The sequence below is a fragment of the Triticum aestivum genome, chromosome 5A, assembly GCF_018294505.1.
Source record: "Triticum aestivum cultivar Chinese Spring chromosome 5A, IWGSC CS RefSeq v2.1, whole genome shotgun sequence".
Taxonomy (NCBI): domain Eukaryota; kingdom Viridiplantae; phylum Streptophyta; class Magnoliopsida; order Poales; family Poaceae; genus Triticum; species Triticum aestivum.
The window spans coordinates 564,660,025-564,679,245 of NC_057806.1; the positions used below are offsets into that span (position 1 = coordinate 564,660,025).

The window sequence follows — 19,221 nt, forward strand, 5'->3', positions numbered from 1 at the left end:
TTCCAACAAAAAAAATTGCTGGTTCCAGCAAAAAAATGCAACCAGCAGAAAAAACAAAAAAAAGGGATGGTAGCAAAACTCAAATACACTAGTAGCAAAAAACAAAGACAGTGGTAGCAAATTTGAGGTGGTTCAAAGGTAAAAAGGATGCATCCGGCAAAAAAAATTCGGAAGACAGGGCAGTAGCAAAAACGGAGATGGTGGTAGCACAAATCAAAGACTCTGGTGACAAAAAAAATGAAGTGGTTCTAGTAGAAAGATGGATCCAGCAAAAAAATTCAGAGATGGGTGCCAAAAATGAGAAAAGGACGGTGGCAGCAAAAAACAAAACGATGGTAGCAAAAAATTTGAATCGTTGTAGCAAAAAAGCACTTCCAAAAATGTGGATCCTAGCAAAAAACGTTGCTGATTCCAGCAAAAACAAAAACCGGTTGTAGCAAAAAAATTGCTAATTGCAGCACCCGCCGAGGCCGATTCCAGCATCTCGTTTGCTCATGCAAGACGTAACCGCCGGTCCATCACCCGGTGGAGGACGGCGCACGCCGGAGCAGCGCGCGGGCAGGTGGAGGCGGCTGCTCGCTAGAATAGAGCGGGGCATGTGAGGGCCTTACGCTCGTCGGAGCAACACAAGGTGCGATCTGCAGCCACTGGAGCAGTGGATTTGGTTGCGTTAGAGATGAGCGGAGAAGCAAGATTAGGTGAGGAGTGGATATTGGAGAGGAAATCCTGAGAGAGAGGATCCACGCTACTGTTATTTTGGGGAGAAAAGAGTGACAGAGGAAATGAGGTGAAATGAGTGGTGGAGCTCAGGGGTGAAGAGATAAGGCATGGCACAGGCGGTGGATGGGGCCCGTGACGCGTGGAGGAGAAAAGAACGAGTGGCTGCGCCAGAGAGCGGTGTGACCGGCCGAAGCTTCGGCCGACACGCCGATTTTAAACGTTTCCCATAAATAAATCCATTCATTAAACAAGCCAAAAAAATGTTTCAGACAGTAACAAACGGACACGTGTCTTTTTCCCCTCGAGACGCGAAGCGCACGTTTGCTACTAGCTACAAGTATCCGACTATGATCTGCTCTTGCTTGATAACACAAATTGATTGGCAGTGCAAAACCCTAGCCCGACTCGGCCCCCATGGCCGCCATGCAGCATCTATAAGAGCTTGGCGCTCGGGCCAAACCCTCATACCACCACCAGTACCTACCTAGCTACGACGTGCAAGATCGATCGGTCGATCGCCAGGTTAGCTAGCTAGCTACTAGGGCAGCCATGGCGCTGACGAGCGACAGCGAGGAGGAGTACTACAGCAGCCCCGAGGAGGGCGGCGACGACGACGATCGTCTGAGCTTCCGGACCGCCTCCAACGAAAGCGACAATGACGCCGGCGCCGGCGACGACGCCGACGATGATTGCTTGTATGGCGACAGCGACGGCGACGACGACGGCATGTACGATGAATACGAGGGGGACGAGGAGGAGGGGCTGGAGGAGGTGGATGAGGAAGGCGAAGTCCTGGACGAGATGAGGTTCACGGCGACGCAGTACGCCGTGCTGACCATGGACGAGGTGCGCGCGCGGCAGGAGGAGCACACGGCGCGGGTGGCCGACCTGATCGCGCTCCCGCCGGGGCTCGCGGCCGCCGTGCTCCGCCACTTCAAGTGGAGCGCCCAGGGCGTGTGGGAGCGGTGGTTCTCGGACGAGCACAAGGTCCGCGACGCCGTCGGCCTGCCCCCGGACGGCGACGCCGTCTCCGTGGCCGTCAACGACGCGCCCCTCACCTGCTACATCTGCTTCGACGCGCACGCCCCCGGCGAGATGCGGTCCGCCGGGTGCGCCCACTTCTACTGCCGCGGGTGCTGGAGCGGCTACGTGCGCGCCGCCGTCGGGGACGGTGCGCGCTGCCTGTCGATACGGTGCCCGGACATGGGCTGCTCCGCCGCCGTGGTGCGCGACCTAGTCGACGACGTGGCCGACGCCGACGATGCGAAACGGTACGGCGAGTTCCTGGTCCGTTCGTACGTGGAGGAGAGCAAGAGGATCCGGTGGTGCCCGGCGCCCGGGTGCGACCGGGCCGTGGAGTTCGACGGCGAGAAGTGCACGGTGCAGCTGGACGCGTGGTGCGCGTGCGGGCACGGCTTCTGCCTCGCCTGCGGCGAGGAGGCGCACCGCCCGGTGGCGTGCGACACGGTGCGGGAGTGGCTGGAGAAGAACCGCTCCGACTCGGAGACGGCGCAGTGGGTGCTGGCCAACACGAAGCACTGCCCGGAGTGCCGCCGCCCCATCGAGAAGAACCAGGGGTGCATGCACATGACGTGCTCGCCGCCGTGCAAGCACCAGTTCTGCTGGCTCTGCCTGGGCCCCTGGGACAAGCACGACGGCGGCAACTACAACTGCAACACCTACAACACCGCCAGGGCGGAGGGCAAGTACACGGAGGAGGAGCTCCGGCGGGCGCAGGCCAAGGCGTCGGTCGACCGGTACCTGCACTACTACGAGCGCTGGGGCGCGCACGAGCGGTCCCGGCAAAAGGCGCTCGAGGACACGGCGGCGCTCGGCAAGGACGGCGCGCAGAGGGAGGCCGTGGCCGCCGCGTTCGGGGTGGTGGAGACGGAGCTCGACTTCCTGGAGGAGGCGTACCGGCAGGTGGCCGAGTGCCGGCGGATGCTCCGGTGGACGTACGCCTTCGGCTACTACCTGGACGACCCGGCCAAGCGCGACCTGTTCGAGGACCTGCAGAGCCAGGCCGACAAGTCGCTGGAGCGCTTGCACGAGTGCGCCGAGAAGGACAGGGCGAAGCTCGTCGCCGAAGCGGCCGGCGAGCACGGCGCGGTCGCCGACAAGTACCTGGAGTTCAGGCCCAGACTGTCGAGCCTGACGACCGTGGCGAGGAACCACTTCGAGAACATGGCGAGGGCGTTCCGGGACGGCCTGGCCGAGGTCGAGGTCGACCCCGCCGTCGCCGCCCGCCGCGCTGCCGCCGCCCCTCCCCCACCACCGCTGGACGACGACGACGACGAAGACTTCTTCGAAGAGCTGCGGATGTAAATCAATCAATACATGCAGCATCTGTACAACGTAGTAGTAATTGGCTCAACCGACCATATTGGCTAGGACGATTATCAAGTGGGCCAACTCTGCAAACAGTGAAACCAGATTACACCTGATCAAACTGCAATTGTCAACATTTTCTTAAATATTCCCTCTGTCCCAAAATAAGCGAGTACAGTCACTTATTTTGGGACGGAAAAAGTATTTAATAATAGATGTAGGTGTGCTTTCTTGTATAGTGAATTGTTAATTTCTATAAGATCAAAAAATATATCTCCCAAAGGGTAAGCGTGGAAAATTACCTTAGAGCATCTTCAACACTTGTGTAGACATAGACATATCCATTTACCATCAAAATAACTCGTATAGTTTTGTCTCAAACACACAACATTCATCATTTATGAAACGGAAACACTAATGCCTACATGTATGGGCGTTTGCATCTCGTTCACACGCGTGGATCCACGTCCGTTTATGGTTGCACGAATCTTGGCATGTTTGTGGTGCCACGTAGGACTGGGTTGGTGTGTGGGCATTCATCCGGTCGCCTAAACGTTCGTTTTCACCACACGGAAGGACTGGTGTGTGGGTGTTTAGCAGTTCGCCCACACAGTTCGCCCATACAGGGGCTGGTGTGTGGGCATTTATCAGTTCGCCCACACGCCCGCCTCCTCTCCCACACTCAAAGCTGCCAGTTGCCATGTGTTTTGCAGGTTACATGGCAACTGCCCTTGCTGCACGGCTATTCTTCCACCTCCAATGCAAGTCGATGTTTCAACGCATACCGGGAAAGCCATTTGATGCACCCATTTTGCAGAAGCCTTGCGGTGCCAGCTTCATTTGGTGCTAGAGATATCTCCCTCCAAAGATATCAATGACAACACTTCACGAATTTATTCAAACTTTTAATTGACTGTGATCTCTACAATTCCAATCCAGCCAGCAATAGAATCAGCTCGACAACCATTGCAAGCATGCACATCGATGACACAACCTTCTTCAAAGCATTATGACCAAGTTGACCAGCTGCATCCCATTTTTGCATGAAGTAGAGACAATGAACTTCATGGACAATTTTATGGCGAAACATTGATTCTCTCCAAAATAACCCTACATAAGCTTATCATGCCCGACTTGCTTATTCCGATGAACTACCACACGACCGGACACTGAGCCATGATGCTTCAACCTCTTATTTGACATCATATAACACATACAATGTAGTTTCCATTTCAAAATCATTGTCATCGCCCCTATGACGAGTTGTCGAAAAACAACTCAGAAAGCAAACTCATCTGCAAAAAGTATGTATGAACTATTACATTATCGATGAACTCTGAAATTCTTCATTGCATAAATATTAGGCGAGGAATTTCGTCGAGCAACTTGTTGGCATTGTGCTCTCTAGTTGTTTCGAAGGTGTACTCCGACCTACACCGGTGTCGAGGGGAGATGGAGTAGTGGCTAAACCTGGTGGTGGCGCGACCATGCGGGCCCGATGGTGGTGTGGTGCTCGTTAGCAATGAGGATGCATGTCAGTCGAAGCGGAAGGTTGCATATGGGGGACACGAGGCGGTGAAAAACCAGCCTCTTGGCTCGGGCCAACATGGATGGGAGTATAGGGGAAGTTGCGTCTCTCCCTCTATGAAGGGGTGAGTTGGGGTGTTTTTAGTGATCACCGAAAAGTTTTTGGGGAAAGGGGATCTCTTGGAACAGAGTTTCTTTAACCCAAATCATCTTATACCATAATTGTTTAGGAAAAGGGATCCACTGGAGATGTTCTTATGACCGTTCAACAATAATGCGTATGGAGCGATCCACTGGAGATGTTCTTATGACTGTTCCACAGTAATGCATATGGAGCGAACCACCTTAGGGTGATTAGTTAGTAGCGGGAAGGGAGAGGGGATGTGAAGATGACAAGGGTTCACATTAAGTTTTTCCCTGCCTTATTAGTGATTTGGTGTGACATCCCAACTTGATGGCCGAGGCACACCCGTCAACCATGTGAGAAGAACTCACTTGGTAAGAGTAAAGAAGAGAGGTAAATAACTGTGTGGGCTGGGCTCCCGAAAGGTGGCAGAGTGAGATGTCTGAAAGAAGATGAAAAGGAAGGGTGCTAGGTTTAGTTAGTTTAAGAAGGTGCAAGAGAGGGTACTGCCAATGAATAATGGTTTGTCGATCTTACGATCTGAAGTTTGTCGTAGAGGAAAGTAGATCGAGGCGTAGTGCCTGAAGGGATCTTGTTGGCGATGAAGGTGAGAGGTGACATATTGGTTTCTCCCATCATTAATGATTTTGGGGTGCGTGAGGAGAAGATGTCGGTGCGTAAGAAGGAAGACAAAGAGGACGTGTGCGAAATTCACTTAGCTTGAGAAGAAGGTGTGTCGAAGGATAGGGCATGAGTTTGTGCCCTAGCCTCGTCCGGCGAATAAGTGAAATGACGATGTTGGCGGTGGCGTGAAACCTCTAGAGAAGTGGAGGAGAATGATTTAGGATAAAGTAAGAAAGAAGGGCACGTTTACCCCCAGTGTGAAGAACATATGTCTTTGGATTCAATGTGAAAGGGACGAGTACCAACCGAACAAGGATGCTACAGGAACAAAATTTTCACCCGCTAGTCCAAACCAAATGACGGAGATTGGTCCTTGTGATGACCTGACGACATAAAATCCTTCATGGGTGGATGCTCTGAGGGCGCATGTAGTTAGCCGGGCATGTACATGGAGAGGTTTAAAAAAAGTATATTTTGTGGTTGAGTTAAAAAATTCATATTATTTTATAATTGATGTCATCAACCGTTTATATTTATATTATACTAATTTCAGTACAATGTTATGCAAAACTTGAGACCTTTATTTTGAGACTGAGGGAGTATTTTGGAATTTCAGTTCATCTAATCTCAGTTCAAAAGCTCCTTATCTTATATCTTGAAGAAAAACATTTTTTTAGACATTGTGGAGAGGGAAGAGGGGCTGACCGCTGAGTGTTCGAGTGGACCGGACCCTTTGCCAGACGCCGGCGATCCGAACACCCTCCGATTCAACCTCCCCTCACCCCTCCTCCTCCGCCCCACCTCCGGCGATGGACGCGGCGGCGGCTCCGGGCGCCGCGGCGGGAGGGCAGCAGCAGCAGCAGCCCGCGCCTCCCCGGGCGGAGCGGCTCAACGGGGAGGTGCAGAGCCAGCTGAACCTGGAGGGCATGCGGGCGCGCGCGGTGGGGCTCTACAAGGCCATCTCCCGCATCCTCGAGGACTTCGACGCCATCGCCCGCGTCAACCCCAGCGGCTCCCCCAAGTGGTTCGGGCTCACCCATCCCCTCCCTTCCCTCCATTGCTCGCCGCCGCCGCCGCCGCCGCCTAGAGTGAATCCCCGACCTAGGGTTTCGGTGGATCCTCCGGCCCGTGTGCGATAGTTATGCTACTGCTGCGCGATTCGATTGGTTGCTGACTGGTATGGTATGGCGCCTGGCAGGCAGGACGTGCTCGGGCAGTTTTCCATGGTGAGCATGGAGCTCTTCAACATCGTGGAGGACATCAAGAAGGTGAACAAGGGGTTCGTCGTGTACCCCAGGAACGTCAACGCCGAGAACGCTGCAAGTGAGTGAGCTCCTCTGAATTTTTTAAATATTTTTTTTCAGTTATATATATGTGCCATGCGATATCTTTTCCTTTCTCTGGCTAGTAAAATTGTTCTGGGACCATGATGGCCTATGAGCACGCATGATGTTTCGGTTGAATGGGTTCAGAGATTTCAATTTCAATTAGGTGTGAAAATGACACATCTGATACGAAGAACCCTGTCCAGTTTCATAGGCAGGTGTTGTTGTTCTAATTTCTTTTCAGGGATAGATAAGTGTGACAGGGGATCAGTAGAAAATCAACTACCAAAATGCTGTTTCAGGATTTCTCTAGATTGTTGTGATGTGCTGCAATTTAATGGTCCCATGTTGCTTTTGTCAATGCATACGATTATTCTTCGTTTGCTACTAGTATCACATCATGTTTCCTGCTTGACCTGCGTGTGTATCGCAGTACTGCCTGTAATGCTGTCGTCAAAGCTCTTACCGGAGATGGAAGTTGAGGAAACTACAAAGAGGGAACAGTTGTTGTCTGGAATAACGAATCTGCCCGTGCCTTCTCAAATGGAAAAGTTAAAGGTGCTTGATGTGGAAAATGCAAACCTGTATCACACTGTTATTGATTGATCTGTTGGTTGTCTGATAAATAAAATTGGATTTGCTGCCTTTTCAGGCTCGGATAGACATGATTGCGAATGCGTGTGAAACTGCTGAGAGAGTAATCGCTGAGTGCCGTAAGACTCATGGTCTAGGAGCCCGTCAAGGGGCAAATCTTGGTCCTATGTTGGACAAGGCACAAGCTGCAAAGATACAGGAGCAGGAAAGTCTACTTAGAGCGGCAGTAAATTATGGTGAAGGTGAAAACACATTGATGCTTTTTGGACTTCTAAATTAAATAACTCATGTACGTCTCCTATTTGTGTTATGGACCCTCAATGCTGAAATAGCCTGATTCTCAGGATTACGGGTATCGGGAGACCAAAGGCAGATGCATTCATCTCTTCCTAGCCATCTAATGGAAGTACTTGCTACTGGAGACGGGGCTCATAATTTTGGTGATAATTCTGGTAAGATTAGATCGTGTGATATTTCCACATTTTGTCATGCTCTATTAGGATTTTTTATGCCATGTTTAGCTGACATCAAGTGCATCATAACCTTTTGCGTTTAAAGCATGTGTCAGAAAACGCTCCAGTATCAGCATCTAACAGCTATTTATATTTGCAGGCGCCTATCCCAAAAATACACCAGCATTTTCACCTAATAATGTCAGCGCCCAGGGAAATCCAATGCAGGTTTGTGTAGCATCAGTATTAGCACTCATAGAAGTCGTGTACATATTGAAATTGGAATCCATCTTATTGCTCATATTCCTTTTTTGTTGCATGCCATTAATGTTCCCCGCGAGGTGTTGTTTTCCTGTTTACTGGTTGGTCATATGATGTCAGTCCCTGTTATTGTGAACTGTATTAAGTGTTGGTTTGAGTACCTTCTGTTGTTTTTATTTGAGGATTGATGATAGCAATCACTAGCCTGAATTCAATGAAACGTTTGATCCTTTTATCTTAGTCATCGGATGTGTTAACGCTTCATGCAGGCATCTGGAGGACAATTACTTGGCAGATCTGCTCCATCGCCTGGAACTGCCGGAACCCCTAATTTTGAAAATGTGTCTACTCCTCCAATGCCATATGCTAACTCCCCTAGGTCAGGCACCAATATGATGAATACCCCTTCACCACAGCAACATCTGACACCACAGCAGCAGAGGCAAAAGCTGATGCAAGCATCTCAGCAACAGCAGCAGCAGCTGAGGCCATCAGCTGCTGGGATGCTAGCACAGGTAAGGTAACTTCCCTTTTCAGTTTTAAAGAGGTTTTGTTGCGCTTGTGGCATTGGCAACAACAATGTTATCGGTTTCCTGAGCGTATTTCTTATGATTTTGTACTGCTGTCTTGCAAAAATTCTACACTATTTATCCCAACATGGTACTTTTTGGTGCTCACTAAATCTACAATTTTCGGTGCTCACTAAATCTATAATTTTAGCCTACCCCAACTTGTTTGGGACTAAAGGCTTTGTTGTTGTTGTTGTTGTTGTTGTTGTTGTTGTTGTTGTTGTTGTTGTTGTACTAAATCTGCAATTTTCTTGTAGAGCTCGGTTCCTCAGTTACAAGATCTACAGGGACAAGCTCAGCAAAAAGTACAGACATTTTTACCATTGACCACTTCTATATTTTCTAGACATGGAAATATAATTGTTTTTAGTTTCACAAAGCTCATAACTTGCTGTTGAAAACCTTTTGTAGGTTGCTGGCCAACAGCAGATGCAGTACAGCCAAGCACAAGCCTTGTCACAGTTTCAGAATAGGCAGATGCAGGCTGCACGCATGCAGCCAGGCATGTCTCAGAGCCAATTGAACCAAGGAAATCAGTTAAGAAGCCATTTGGGCCAGTTCACTGGAGCTGCAAACAGTGCAATGTATACTGCTGCACAGGCATCTTCAAACTCACAAATGGTTAGATAACACCTTTCTTTTTATTAAGTCATGTAAAAATTATAAGGTTGTTGTTCGAGAGGATAATTATACTCTCTATGGACGTACTCACGAACATTCATGAGCTCATGAAGAAAGATTCGAGTTTGTTCAGTTGTCAGGTTTTCTTCTGGATATTCTGAACATATTCCTGTCCTGATTGAACTGCCTTTTTTGTGTGCATTTTAGATGGCAAACATACCCGGGACTATGCAAACAATGCAGTCACAGTCAATGATGCCGCAAATGCAGGTAAATGCCTTTCTTGTTTGTTATCATCAAGTCACATTGGTTGCAGATGTTTTTGTTGAAACACAGTAGTGCACTGCATTTATAATTCTCCATTTTTTTTCTGCTGTGACTTATTCTTTGCATATCCTTTCTTGCATTTATAAATTCTAATGTTGTTTTCTTATGATTGTTCAGCAGTTTGGTTTGACTGGTGGGCATCCTCAGAGGAGTCATCAAATGATGACCGACCAAAGTATGTACCATTCATCCTCTTTTAGGCTTTCGTCATTATTAATAAATTAAGGAAATGCGTAATTTTCTGTACAGCTATATAGTGTACTTGTGTCATCCTGCTTGGACTACTTAGCTGGTGTGATATAGTCACAGTTCAGAAGAAAACATACATTAATTAACTATTCTTCAGTTAAATTTGGAGCATAATTCAGCATGTATTTACAAAAACGGTTGTCCCGAGGAAAAGTTAGATGCGCTGGTTTTTGATGCACTGCTATTGCAGATATATTTGGGTTTCTTCTGTGCAGGTATCTAGCTCTGTAGTTGTTTTAGATAGTGGTGCAGGCGAAAAGCTTCTAGTCACGTATGATTCATAACTGTGCGCTCTGTATCGTTTCTGTGTCATTTTAGTTTCGATGAAATCCTCCTTGACCCTCCCTAGCGCAGTTTAATTTTAAATATACTTTCTGAGCAAGTAATTCTCCTTTATCGCTTACTGCAGTGTACGGCATGGGAGGCGCAAATACCACGAGCATGATGGGAATGCAAATGCAGCAGCAGCAGCAGCAGCAGCAGCAACAGCAGCAGCAGCAGCAAGGGCTATACGGGAACATGCAAGGAGGCGGTCAGAGCTTGCAGCAGCAGGGCATGGTGGGCCTTCAGAACCAGCAGCAGAACCAAATGCAGAACCAGATGCAAAATCAGATGCAAAACCAGCTGCAGAATCAGATGCCGAACCCGAACTTCCCCCAGCAGAGGCAGCAAAACCAGCAATGATTCATTCAAGCGGGCTAACTAACCGTGTGTTGCCAAGGCGAGGCATGGGTTCCTGGCCAGAGTCGAGGCAGTATTTTCGGCTGGACGATGTTACTCCTGACGACGCATCGTTGCGTCTTCCCTGTGTGCAGTAATGGCATGGGCTACCGATGATTCACCACTGGTTTTGCTTGTGTCCAGTGGCCGTGCACCGTGCAAGTGGTCATGATTGTTCGCCATCGTTGTAAATCGACGTTAGATGCATCAGCTAGAGTAGCTTGCGGGCTGGAATTCGTTGCAAACTATGACATGCTCGGATATGTATGTACTGCACTGCAACTTATGATGCATGCTCGGATAGGCGCATTCTTCAGTCTAAAATATAACCTAAGTCCTGAACTCTGATCCAGGGCAATTCTTGAATTTCAGATGGTTGCTGTGAAATAGCTGGGATTTTGTTTTCTTTGTAACCGCACAAGAGCTGGTGATATGTTTGATTGGTATACACCTAATGACTTCTTGGCATCTGAATTGTTAGCGCCCCTGCCAGGAAAGGCACCCACCACAGCGCCAACGACATGCGCGGTACACGGGCCAAGCGTGTACCACGGACCAACCCCCGCTTCACTGGGCCGGACTGGGCCAACCAGCTATACTCGAAGGGCCACGCTACTTAAGCAAGGCTAGTCATCCAGAGGATCACGACACTGGCGGCTACCTACTTTCCCTTCCACTTGTTCTTGTGTTCATCTTGCATCGAAGAACTCCTACCAATTCTTGTAATCTCCTGTACCTAAGCTACTACTTCAGAGAGCTAAACCAAGAGAGGGTCAGTGTAATCATAACATCTGGTATCAGAGCCCAACCACCTCCCTTCCATCACTTCCGATCTGGCCAATTTCGTGGAAACCCGACGCCTTCGACAAGCTAGATCGCAGATCGAGGAGATGGATCCGTCGATGAAGGAGTACATGGACCGACTCACCAAGTCCATGGACGAGATTCGGGTCGACCTCCGCAACAACACCGCGGCGGTGCACGCGAACACGACCAAGCTTGACGACCTGATCACCTGGCGTCCGGACCTCGAGCGCCGCGTCTCCGAGCTCAGCGACGCGGTGATGGATCTCCGTCAAGGGCGCGCGCCAGCGCCAAGGGCGTCTGGTGCGGCAGCGTTGGGGCCCTCGACGCGCAAGCCGCCCGTTGCAGCGGACAGCGGCCTCCCTGCGGTTATGGATCGCGCGGCGACGCTACCCCACGGGTCTACGGACCACGGCGACGTTTTTCTTCACCGGGAGGCGCCGGTGACCCCGTCGGTGTCTCTCCCAGGCACCGGTCAGTTCCTGCCCCAATCCCCAGTTCCACCTCTCTCACCTTTTGCACACGCGAGTCAGATGCTCGTGGGTCTGGGGCAAGCCCACCCATCCATTTCATTTCCGTCGTTCTCGAGCGAAAATCCTTGTATCTGAAAAACCATGTGTGAGCAATATTTTGCAATGTTTGGGATCCACAACTCCTTCTAGGTTCCTATGGCCGCCCTGAATTTCCCAGCTCAGCGGCGGTGTGGTTACAGTCCATACACTCCAAGTTATCTACCTTTGATTGGGCGTGATCGCCACCAATTGCTCATTAGACAGTTCTATACCATCCATCAGACGACCACAATTGCTGATTACATTGAACATTTTGAAGTTTTGGTCAATCATTTAACTTCCTATTCTGAATCATTGCATCCTTACTTCTATCTGACTCGTTTTGTCGAGGGACTCCGGAACGACATCCGCGCCGTGGTGCTGGTGCAGCGACCACCCGATTTGGACACGGCGTGTTCCCTGGCATTACTTCAGGAGGAGGTGATGGAGCCAGTGCACCGTGTTCATCCACCAACTCCTGTTGCACGGGTGCCTGATGCCGTTCTGCACCCAAATGTTCCACTACCCTTGCCGCCTCCACCTACTCCAAGACCAACTTCAGCAAACGCGCCGACGACAGCTAATGATCGTCGCGGCGTCGAAGGTGCACGGGCTGATAGCAACAAACTCAAGGCGCTCCGCGACTACCGCCAAGCACGCGGGCTCTATTTCAAGTGCGGGGAACGTTGGGGCCACGATCATGTGTGCCCCACGTCAGTGTAGCTGCATATTGTTGAAGAACTGCTCGAGCTCTTCGCTATCGACGCAGGCATCGACGCTTCAACGACACCTGAACCAGGGGCATCTGAAACTGTCATGGCTATCTCACGAACAACACTGTCGGGCGGGGTTTCAGCTAAAGCTTTCCAACTCCGAGCTTGGATACAAGGGCATGAGGTATTGGTACTGGTTGATTCAGGTAGTACCACATCTTTTGTGGATCAGAAGCTAGCCAAGTCGTTGGACGGAGTGACATCTCTGGCACGCGCGTGCACGGTGCGCGTCGCCGACGGCGGAGAACTCATCTGTTCTTCTGAAGTTCCCCAGTGCACCTGGTACTCTCAAGACCATGAATTCATCACCAACATGAAAGTTCTACCATTGGGTACTTATGATTCCATTTTGGGCTTGGATTGGTTAGAGGAAAACAGCCCCATGTTTGTGGATTGGCGAGCGAAGCGCATTGAAATCCATGCTGCCAATGCAACAATTTGTCTGCAAGGGCACGACGCCCAGTCCACAGTTTGTCACACGATCAACAGCCTGCACCTTCAGAGTCTGATCAACAATGAAGCAGTCACACATGTCATTTTCTTACACTCGGTCACTTCTGAAGAAGAACTCCTGCAAGCCATTCCTGACTATATCCGACACGTATTACTCCAATTTGAGGATGTGTTTGGGGAACCAACTGAATTACCACCGCGACATTCCTATGATCATCGGATACCCCTCATCCTAGGAGCACACCCGGTGAACATTCGTCCGTACAGACATAAGCTAGAACATAAGACTGAAATAGAGAAACAAGTGGCAGAACTGCTCCGTGCCGGTATCATTCAAAAAAGCTCAAGCCCTTTCGCTTCTCCTATTATCTTGGTCAAGAAGAAGGACGGCCGAGGGAGTCCTGGATTAGGGGGTCTCCGGATAGCCGGACTATCTCCGTTGGCCGGACTGTTAGACTATGAAGATACAAGATTGAAGACTTCGTCTCGTGTCCGGATGGGACTCTACTTGGCGTGGAAGGCAAGCTAGCTAGGCAGTACGGATATGGATATCTCCTCATTTATAACCGACCTTGTGTAACCCTAACCCTCTCCGGCGTCTATATAAACTGGGGGGTTTTAGTCCGTAGGACAACAATCATAACATACAATCATACCATAGGCTAGCTTCTAGGGTTTAGCCTCTCTCATCTCGTGGTAGATCTACTCTTGTACTACCCATATCATCAATATTAATCAAGCAGGACGTAGGGTTTTACCTCCATCAAGAGGGCCCGAACCTGGGTAAAACATTGTGTCCCCTGCCTCCTGTTACCATCCGGCCTAGACGCACAGTTTGGGGCCCCCTACCCGAGATCCGCCGGTTTTGACACCGACATTGGTGCTTTCATTGAGAGTTCCTCTGTGTCGTCGCCGTTAGGCTTGATGGCTCCTACTATCATCAATAGCGATGCAGTCCAGGGTGAGACTTTTCTCCCCGGACAGATCTTCGTATTCGGCGGCTTTGCACTGCGGGCTAACTCGCTTGGCCATCTGGAGCAGATTGAAAGCTACGCCCCTGGCTATCAGGTCAGATTTGGAAGTTTGAACTATACGGCCGACATCCGCGGAGACTTGATCTTCGACGGATTCGAGCCACAGCCCGGCGCGCCGCACTATCGCGATGGGTATGACCTAGCTCTGCCGCCGAACAGTACCCCAGAGGCCGCGCCCGCATCAGCTCCGACCCTTAGCTCGGAGCCAACTGCGCCAATCGAGGACGAGTGGTTAGACACCGCCTCAGGGGCTGCAGTCTCAATGGCGATCGAGCCAAACACCAGCATAATCCTCTGCGCAGCCCGTGACTCCAAGGTGCCGGACTCTTTTCCGGACCCCGAACCATCCGCGCCCCTGCCAGTCGAATCCGATTGGGCGCCGATCATGGAATTCACCGCCGCAGATATCTTTCAGCACTCACCCTTCGGCGACATTCTGAATTCACTAAAGTCTCTCTCTTTATCAGGAGAGCCCTGGCCGGATCATGGCCAACATGATTGGGATGCGGACGACAAAGAAATTCGACGCCCACCCAACACCCACTTCGTAGCCACTGTCGATGATTTAACCGACATGCTCGACTTTGACTCCAAAGACATCGACGGTATGGACGACGATGTAGGAGACGAACATGAACCAACACCTATAGGGCACTGGAAAGCCACCTCGTCATATGACATATACATGGTGGATACACCCAATGAAGGCAATGGCGACGAGATAGCGGAGGATGACCCCTCCAAGAAGCAACCCAAGCGCCGACGTCAGCGGCGTCGCTCTAAGTCCCGCCAAAGCAAAAGTGGTGATACCGGCACAGGAGATAATACTCCGGATAGTGCCGAAGGCAACAACAATCCCCTCCAGCAAGATTTAGAGCAGGAGGGTGAAGGAGCCAGCTCTCCTGAGAGAGCGGCAGATGGAGAGGAGGAGGATGACAATTACATCCCCCCTCCGACGAGGCAAGCCTCGGCGACGATGAATTTGCCGTCCCAGAGGATCCCATCGAACAAGAGTGCTTCAAGCGTCGGCTTATGGCCACGGCAAATAGCCTGAAGAAAAAGCAGCAGCAGCTTCAAGCTGATCAAGATCTGCTAGCTGACAAATGGACCGAAGTGCTCGCGACCGAGGAATATAAACTCGAGCGCCCCTCCAAGAGTTACCCAAGGCGCAGGTTACTACCCCGACTGGAGGAAGAAGCGTATGATACGGCTGATCGGCCACCTCGTGGCTGCGATAGAGAGGCATTCCATCCAAAAGCTCAGCCTCCACCCCAACGCCATTCAAATAAAAAGGCATGGGGAGATACGCCAGACCTGCGAGACATATTGGAGGACAAGGAAAGCATTCAAGATCGATCTACGGATCACGAGGGCGCACCACTCTGCGAGACGACAAACGTCACGCCGGATACAGTAAAAGAAAATCCGGCCGGGCCGAACACAGCGGGCAAGACCCATTCGAGCTGCGTCAAGATATAGCCCAATACAAAGGCGCCGCACACCCCTTATGCTTCACAAACGAAGTAATGGAACATCAATTCCCTGAAGGTTTCAAACCTGTAAACATTGAACCATACGACGGCACAACAGATCCCGCAGTATGAATTGAGGACTTCCTCCTCCACATCCACATGGCCCGCGGTGATGACTTACACGCCATCAAATACCTCCCACTAAAGCTCAAAGGACCAGCGCGACATTGGCTTAACAGCTTGCCAGCGGGCTCCATTAGCTGTTGGGAAGATCTGGAAGCCGCATTCCTCGACAACTTTCAGGGCACTTATGTGCGACCACCAGACACCAATGATTTGAGCCACATAATTCAGCAGCTAGAAGAGTCGGCTAGGCAATTCTGGACTCGGTTCCTTATAAAGAAAAATCAAATCATCGACTGTCCGGATGCGGAGGCCTTAGCGGCTTTCAAGCACAATATCCGGGACGAGTGGCTAGCCCGGGAGCCTTGGTCAGGAAAAGCCGAAATCTATGGCAGCTCTCACGACGCTCATGACCCGCTTTTGTGCGGGAGAAGACAACTGGCTGGCTCGCAGTAATAACATATCAAAGAACCATGGTACCTCAGATACCAAGGACGACAATAGCAGGTCATGTCGCAACAAGCATAAGCGTCGCATTAACAGCGAAAATACTGAGGATACGACAGTCAATGCCGGATTCAAAGGCTCTAAACCCGGTCAGCGGAAAAAGCCATTCAAATAAAGTACGCCGGGTCCGTCCAGCTTGAACCATATACTCGATCGCTCGTGTCAAATACATGGCACCCCAGACAAGCCAGCCAATCACACCAACAGGGATTGTTGGGTGTTCAAGCAGGCCGGCAAGTTAATTGCCGAAAACAAGGACAAGGGGCCGCATAGCGATGACGAGGAGGAACCCCGGCAGCCGCACACTGGAGGACAGAAGAGGTTTCCCCCGCAAGTACGGACGGTGAACATGATATACGCAACCCACATCCCCAAGAGGGAGCGGAAGCGTGCGCTCAGGGACGTATATGCGTTGGAGCCAGTCGCCCCAAAGTTCAACCCTTGGTCCTCCTGCCCGATCACCTTCGATCGCAGGGACCACCGCACTAGTATCCATCATGGCGGATTCACCGCACTGGTCCTAGACCCAATCATTGACGAATTTCACCTCACTCGAGTCCTTATGGACGGCGGCAGCAGTCTAAACCTGCTTTAACAGGACACAGTGCGCAAAATGGGTATAGACCCCTCAAGGATCAAACCCACAAAAACGACCTTTAAGGGCGTCATTCCAGGTGTAGAGGCCCATTGCATAGGCTCAGTTACACTGGAAGTGGTCTTCGGATCCCCGGATAATTTCCGAAGCGAAGTGTTAATCTTCGATATAGTCCCGTTCCGCAATGGTTATCACACGCTGCTCGGGCGAACCGCATTCGCTAGATTCAATGCGGTACCGCATTATGCATACTCAAGCTCAAGATGCCAGGACCTCGCGGAGTTATTACAGACACAGAGCGCTCTCTCCGAACAGAGGAGCACACCGCGGCCCTCGCAGCAGAAGCGCAAAGAAACCTCTCAAGGCAATCAACCAGTTCGGCGCTTCAAAGCCCGGACACCTTCAAGCGCGCTCGGGGCAATCAGCAAATAGACCGCCTGGCGCGATCTGAGCTTGCGTAGCAATACGGAGGCCACCCCAATCCCATCCCAGCAGCACTGTGGCCGAACACATGATGCAGCAACCAAGGAGGCAGACAGCTACGTTATACCACGGAATTCCCAGGTTGATTACATTAACGAGTGAAATATTCAATTTAATATCATTCCTCAGCTTGCCCTTGGAAGGGACATAGTCCTACTCTTTGCTTATCGCACTATCTGTATCACTCTACTTTAACGCAATTTTTTAATAAACAATGCATGACATTACGACTATTATCACATTCTTGTTATATATATATATCTATGTGTTCATTAATGACGCCTTGCAACCGTACACTCTAGTACGGCCAATAGACCAGGGGCTTACGTACCCGACATGCAGTGTGAAAAGTCCGAACACTTTCACAAGTGCGGCACCCCGAACTTATAGCATTATATGCATCAGCTCTGAATCATGTCTTTGGTCAAATGTTGGGTTTGCCCGGCTCCTATGTTTTGGTACCTTACGTTCCGCTCTATTGTCTAAGGTAGCGCTAGGAGAACTACTGCGATTGTGCTCCGGTTCTGCCGGGCTGAGCACCTCAGTAGAGAAAGCTAAAACTGACTGTCATGATAAGGCGAGAGACTGGTCGCTGTTCGGCGAGGTTTTTTGAGTCCCTAAAGACTTATGCCGCTTAGGGCGAGGGGCCAGCCCAGTCCGGCTTACAGGCGTGTATCACGCCCCGAATTCGGCCTTCCGAATACCAGGGGCTTCGCCGAAATTTAAAATTATAGAATTCTATGGCTAAGTGAGAGTGAAAAAGCATTATTAGTCCGGTTGCCTTGTTCGTTGTGCTGAGCACCTCCCTCGAAGGACCCAAATATGGGAACAAAAGTGCTCAGGTTTATCCCGAACACCCCATCACTCGTGGCATGGGGGCAGAAGCCGAGGACTAGCCATCTCTCAGATTGGATAAACAGCCAAACAGAAGGTAATATTTTAAATTCAAACAAGCGTTGCATAGCGCACATGAAACATGTTTTCATAAATACAGGATAAAACGAGCGAGTTTACTCAAATATTACATCTTTTAAACACTCATCCGCGATAAGACGGGCACCCGGCAGAACACCCTCGTAGTACATCTCGGGGTGGCGGTGCTCCTTGCCCTCCAGCGGCCCCTCCTTGATCAGCTTCACGGCGTCTAGCTTGACCCACTGCAATTTCACACGGGCGAAAGCCCGGCGTGCACCTTCAATGCAGACGGATCGCTTGACGACCTCCAGCCGTGGGCAGGCATCCACAAGCCGCCTCACCAGGCCGAAGAAGCTGTTCGGAAGGGCGTCGCCAGGCCACAGCCGGACTATAAAGCCCTTCGTGGCCTGATCGGCCGCCTTATGTAGCTTGACCATCTTCTTCAGCTGGTCAATCATCAGCACCAGATGTTCGGCCTCAGCATACTGAGACCAGAACAACTTCTCCGTCGAGCTTCCGTCCTTGGCCTGGTAAAATTGTGCGGCATCGGACACACCGCGGGGCAAATCTGCGAATGCTCCTGAAGAGCTCTGGATCCGGGTAAGTAATCAGTAATTTACTTTTACATGCTTGCTTTGCATATAGAAAGCCTTACCCGCCGCTATATTCTTCATTGCGTCGATCTCCTGGAGGGCCTTCTGGGCCTCGGCCTTGGCACTCTTTGCGCTCTCAAGGGCCGCGGCAAGCTCAGACTCTCGCGTCTTCGAGTCAAGCTCCAACGCCTCGTGCTTTGTCACGAGAGCCTGGAGCTCTTGCTGCACCTCGCCCACCCGAGCCTCGTGCTTCTCTCGCTCGGTGCGCTCCTTGGCCGCTGTATCTTCGGCCTTGGTTAACGCTTGCTTCAGGGTCGCCACCTCGGTCGTGGCCCTTGACAAACATACGATGATCCTGTCATTTTGCAATCGCGTCCTTCTTTATATATACATATCTATAGACGGGGTATTACTTACCCTTGTTCTCCTCGAGCTGCCTCTTGGCAAGGCCGAGCTCTTTCTTGGACCCCTCGAGGT

General features: G+C 50.8%; 2 protein-coding genes across 3 annotated transcripts; both read left to right on the top strand.

The window, feature by feature from the left end:
- The first annotated feature begins 1,108 nt into the window (after positions 1-1,108).
- Positions 1,109-3,182, top strand: LOC123107710 (probable E3 ubiquitin-protein ligase ARI5). The gene has a single exon (XM_044529655.1). The coding sequence runs from the start codon at positions 1,270-1,272 to the stop codon at positions 3,043-3,045; it is 1,776 nt and encodes a 591-aa protein (XP_044385590.1). The 5' UTR covers positions 1,109-1,269; the 3' UTR covers positions 3,046-3,182.
- Positions 3,183-6,012: 2,830 nt separating this feature from the next.
- On the top strand, positions 6,013-10,807 carry LOC123104809 (mediator of RNA polymerase II transcription subunit 8). 2 transcript variants are annotated; one of them, XM_044526711.1, is made up of 12 exons: positions 6,013-6,347; positions 6,522-6,646; positions 7,082-7,206; positions 7,301-7,484; positions 7,587-7,694; positions 7,855-7,922; positions 8,225-8,470; positions 8,782-8,829; positions 8,936-9,145; positions 9,353-9,415; positions 9,590-9,647; positions 10,131-10,807. In XM_044526711.1, exons 1-12 carry the CDS (start codon positions 6,133-6,135, stop codon positions 10,403-10,405), a joined length of 1,725 nt encoding a protein of 574 aa, XP_044382646.1. In that variant the 5' UTR covers positions 6,013-6,132; the 3' UTR covers positions 10,406-10,807. The 2 variants fall into 2 exon arrangements, with proteins under 2 accessions (XP_044382646.1, XP_044382647.1); XM_044526712.1 differs by having other exon boundaries at positions 9,593-9,647.
- Positions 10,808-19,221: the final 8,414 nt, after the last annotated feature.